This window comes from Solanum verrucosum, unplaced genomic scaffold (assembly GCF_900185275.1).
Source record: "Solanum verrucosum unplaced genomic scaffold, falcon-dt-bn FXZP01000040.1, whole genome shotgun sequence".
Taxonomy (NCBI): domain Eukaryota; kingdom Viridiplantae; phylum Streptophyta; class Magnoliopsida; order Solanales; family Solanaceae; genus Solanum; species Solanum verrucosum.
Genome location: NW_026020323.1, coordinates 4155091 through 4160368, shown reverse-complemented (window position 1 = coordinate 4160368; position 5278 = coordinate 4155091). Strand labels below are relative to the sequence as shown.

Below are 5278 nucleotides of genomic sequence, written 5' to 3'. Positions count from 1 at the left end.
TTTTTGACTTATATACTTCGTATTACTTTCTATATACATAGTATAATTTTTCGATAAAGGATGTCCAATTAGATATCCTGAACTATATATATGGCTACGCCGCTGCATGAGGGTTTCTAAATTGCAAATAAAAAATGATACTAATTTTATATCTGAATAATTTTTTCTAAGGAGCAATCAAATGTTGTACTTCTCCATTCATATTTACTTGTCTGCTTTACTAAAAAATATATTTTCACTTTTACTTGTCACTTTTAGCATGAAGAGATAAATATTTTTTTTTCATGTTTTACCGACAACATTAATTACTCGTTCTCTAAAAAAATCAGGACCTAAGACTATACACAAATTAATAAACTTATTGTGGCAAAATATTCATATTAATCGTTATTTCTTAAGAGGCTTACAAAATCAAAGTAGACAGATAAAAATAAATTTTAGAAAATACCTTAAATAAGTAGATTTCTTATTAGCTACGAAATGAGTCTTTTGAGTGTGTTTTTTTTTTTTTTTTTTTTTTTTGTCTCTATTGGTATTTGAATCCCCATTTTTGAAGATTTATATCCTTCACAATGATTTTTTTAGAAAAATATTTGGTGAATAAATAAAAGAATTAAAAGGAGGTCAAACAAGTCGGAATAAATTCACTTTACAGATGGAAAGTGGAAACAAATGTAGAGGGTCTGGAAACAGATATTTCTTCCAAAGCTTCCTAAAAAATCAAGTAATAATCCAATTTAAACAAAGTCAAACATAAATGGTGGGGGCAGCCAAGTCATTTTCCATTCAACTAAATCTTTTTTATCTCCCTATTTTGCCCTTGTCCACTTCTTCATTAATATTACTCCACACCTTTATTCTTAATATATCATGAGTACTCATAAATCATACTCTCTCCGTTTCATTTTATATGATATATTTATTTTTAGTCCATTCAAAACAATGTTATCTTATTATAATTAGAAATAATTTAATTTTAAAATATTTTTTTTACATTTAATGAAATGATTTTCAATCACATAAATATCTAACAATTATTTTAAATGACAATTTTCAAAAGTCTTTCTTTAATTCTTAAAGTCAAACGATGCGATATAAAATAAGACGGAGGGAGTATAACTTTATCTCCACGTCCTTATACACTTGTAAAGAATAGTAATATCATATATCGATATATTGGACCCGTCAAAAACTTAGAAAACACGTACAACAAATTAAATACTATGGGAACGCAAGAATATATCAACTACAAAATATATACACTTAAATAATCAATTTATTTTTTTTCATAGAAATAGAGAATATTACACAGTGCATGATATCAAAATGACATAAATAAAAAGGTATTCCCAAACTTTTTTCTTTGTGTCTGGTAGCAAAAGCAGTTAGATATTTTGAATATTACAACTTTACTTTCTCCATATAAAGTCCTTAGCCAACCATTGTTCCATTTCCATATCCAAATCCAAAAAAACTTCATCTAGTTTCTCCACAACAACAACATTCCAAACACACAGATATTGATTATCGAATCGAAGTATTTTTATTTAACTTACAACAATAAATGACAGTGATGAAGATTGGATGGGAATCACTTGTTCCTAGCTGTATTAAATCACAGGAAAATTCGAAAAGAAATCCAAAAATAGTAAAGGTGTCGGTTACAAAACAACTATCGTTCCATGGGATTCCTGTATCGGATATTAGTTCATCAACTATATCATCAGATCTTTCGATCTCTCTTGCTGGTTCAAATATTCATGCCTTTACGCAACAAGAACTTAGAGTGATCACACAAAACTTCTCCACGAGTAATTTCATCGGTGAAGGAGGGTTCGGCCCAGTTCACAAAGGATTCATTGATGATAAACTTAGACCTAATGCTATTAAAGCTCAGCCTGTTGCTGTTAAGAACCTCGATTTAGATGGTACACAAGGTCATCGAGAATGGCTGGTACATACCTACATACAAATAATTATCTTTTAACTAACCTGATATATACGATATATTATTATGTTTATTAAATCGTGACGTTTTTTTTTTTAATTTTTGTGAACAGACAGAAGTGATATTTCTTGGACAATTGAGGCATCCACATCTAGTGAAGTTGATAGGATATTGTTGTGAAGAAGATAACAGATTGCTAGTCTATGAATACATGCCTAGAGGAAGCTTGGAGAATCAACTCTTTAGAAGTACGTTTTTTTCTTCATTAATCTAATTTAAAAGTAATTAATGTGTACTTAATTACTTTTTTGTTAAAATGTTTGTTAATTCTTTAATATTGATCAATTTGATGAAGACGGGAAGTAATTAAGGATTTTAATAATATGAAGAAGTCAATTTTTGTGAAAATTGAGGGTGGTTGTTGTACCACACTTTTATTCCGACCCTACGAAAAGGAGTAGGTCAACTAAAGTTTAGTTACAAAGCAACTATCTGTTTTGTACGTAGAAAGTTTTGCTTTATATTGATATATCTATATGTCAGTTGTCATAAAATAAAATAGAAAAATGTTCACGTTGTTGTTTAACGGATGCAAGTTACAATTTAAAAATATATATATAATTTTTTAACTTAAGGATGTTATTACTGACTTTTTTTGAATTATTTGCAGGATATTCAGTATCACTTCCATGGTCAACGAGGATGAAAATAGCTATTGGTGCTGCAAAAGGTCTTGCTTTTCTCCATGAAGCTAAAAAACCTGTCATTTATCGTGATTTCAAGGCATCAAACATTTTGTTAGACTCCGTAAGTAGTTATTTCTATATATTGTGCTATGCTATTTTGAGTAAATTAAAACCCTATAATTAACTAATAGTTGTAATTGATGTTTTGTTCAACAGGATTACACTGCTAAACTCTCAGATTTTGGACTTGCAAAAGATGGTCCAGAAGGAGATGACACACACGTCTCAACTCGAGTCATGGGAACACATGGCTATGCTGCTCCTGAATACATCATGACAGGTAATTATTCAAAATATTATGTGACCACATCTCATCTAAATGTTATTGTATGTATACGTACAGACATGCTAATTTCAATATTTCATATTTGTGTAGGTCATTTGACTGCAGCTAGTGATGTATACAGCTTCGGAGTAGTACTCTTGGAGCTTCTAACTGGTAGAAGATCTGTAGACAAAGGTCGTCCACATAGAGAACAAAACTTGGTAGATTGGGCAAGACCACAACTGAAAGATCCTCGAAAACTACGAAGAATAATTGATCCGAGGCTCGAAGGCATGTACTCAGAAGAAGGAGTTCAAAAAGCAGCATTAGTAGCTTATCAATGCCTAAGCCATAGGCCAAAAGCTAGACCAGATATGAGTAATGTGGTGACAACTTTAGAACCTTTAAAAGACTATGAAGATAACTCAATGGTAACATTTGTGTACACAGCTCCAACAGATGATCAACAGGAAGTGAAGGTCAAAGAAAGTAGTGCTAGTCCACATCATCATCACCAAAAACAACAACACCATCATCATCATAATAGAAGAAGTACTCCTTCATCGCCAACCATTCACTCAGAAACAACTATACACAAGAGATTAACTCCAAATTCACCATTGCAAAATGGTTTCAAGAGATCTTAGATTAAATTAATTAATTATTATCAAATTGTATATCATGATATATACTTTAGATAGAAAATCGTATAATACGTACGTGCACATCCACATTATTTAATTTCATAGTATATAATTCAAATTTGAGCTAAAGCTAAGCTCTTTTTAATTAGATTTCTTATTTTAATTTAGTTCTCTTGAATGAAAGTTGTACTTGTTTAGCTTTTTTCTATGGTGGTGTTTGAACCAGTTAGCATTCTCAACTTTGTATGGTAGAAATGAAAGTTGTGTACTTACTATATTGGTGCATGTGATGATATACATAGATATCATTGATCATATGTCATGCCCCAAAAACGGACGTGATAACACTTGTCTATAATTTCCACCAAGACAAGTAAGTTTCAACCCAACGAAAACGAAAGAAATGCAGAAATATAAATAAAGAACAAGACAAAGGCGGAAAACTTATTCATTTTAAACAATACCCCAAAATCTGGTTGTCACACCTGTACATAGCCACTAAACACAAAAAGTGCAAAACTTAAAAATAAGTACAAATCCCAGTCTTTGTTTCTCAAATAGAACCAAGTATAAAGAAAAGGAAAAAAAGGGTTCGCTGAAGTGACAAGCAGCTACCTCTTAAATTCCTCGACAACCCTCGAAATCAGAAGAAGGAGAAAGAGATTATGCGGGTCTGGGCTCGGAATCTACACAACTGTAGAAGCAAGGGGGTGAGTACCAACAACACGGTACCCAGCAAGCAACCTAGAAAACAAGGCATCTAGCTAGAAAACGAATACCCCTTACACTCCAACCGAACCTCCTCAAACTACAACCTGCATAGAAATTAACCCAACCTAGAAATTCTACAATAGACGGCTCACAAGGCCATATATCCACAGTACAATAGTCGTAATAAAAATATACGAATCAAGTAAGTCATTCTCAAAGTCAAGTAGCTCAGTCACATGCAACAAGTACATAAATAACAATTAGCAATCAAGTCACGCATAAACATCAAATGCATCAAGTCACAATAATCAATCTGTTATTGGAATCATTTCTCATCAGCACATTAATATCACTAGCCAAAATTGTAGACACATAATTTTTTACAGAACTTAAGTTTTACAGTATTTTTAGAGCTTAAATATTTTTATATAAATCTAAATTAAATATTTTGACTTTTATCTTATTTTTATTAAGTTTATTTTAAAGATTTGAAAACTACAAAAAAAAAATAGAGTCACATTTTAAGGTATGTTTTATTTTCAACTGTTTAAAAAGAAATGAAAAGGTACAAAAAATATATGTTTTCTTTTAAATTAGATTTAACAATAAGCTATTTGTAATGACCTAATTCCGTCGTTAGGAAAATCCAATGGAGGAAGAATTGGGGTCAGAAAACTTTTGGTAGTAACTTGGAATTTCCTAACCTAGTCCAGATTTGGACGAAATTGGAGTCAGTAAAGTCTAGGGAAATCTGGTGACAACTAGGTGATGTAATTATGATTTTGATTACATGAATAGATAGCTAAGACATGAAGGAACCCGTACGACTTTACGAAATTAAATTCGGGCGAGTAGAACTCCCAAAAATGATTTTAGCGTGAACGGGTGGTTTTTAAATGTCAAGGGTTGAAGGTGTGTTGTGAAATGGGGGCTTGGAATTCAAATTCCAGCATTCTGTCTCTGT

The 5278-nt window shown here is 31.5% G+C and overlaps 1 protein-coding gene across 1 annotated transcript; it reads left to right on the top strand.

The window, feature by feature from the left end:
* Positions 1–1367: 1367 nt before the first annotated feature.
* LOC125835569 (serine/threonine-protein kinase RIPK-like) lies at positions 1368–3878 on the top strand. Its single transcript, XM_049514682.1, has 5 exons — positions 1368–1954; positions 2061–2196; positions 2619–2755; positions 2851–2974; positions 3071–3878. The coding sequence occupies exons 1-5, from the start codon at positions 1565–1567 to the stop codon at positions 3604–3606; spliced, it is 1323 nt and encodes a 440-aa protein (XP_049370639.1). The 5' UTR covers positions 1368–1564; the 3' UTR covers positions 3607–3878.
* The last annotated feature ends 1400 nt before the right edge of the window (positions 3879–5278 follow it).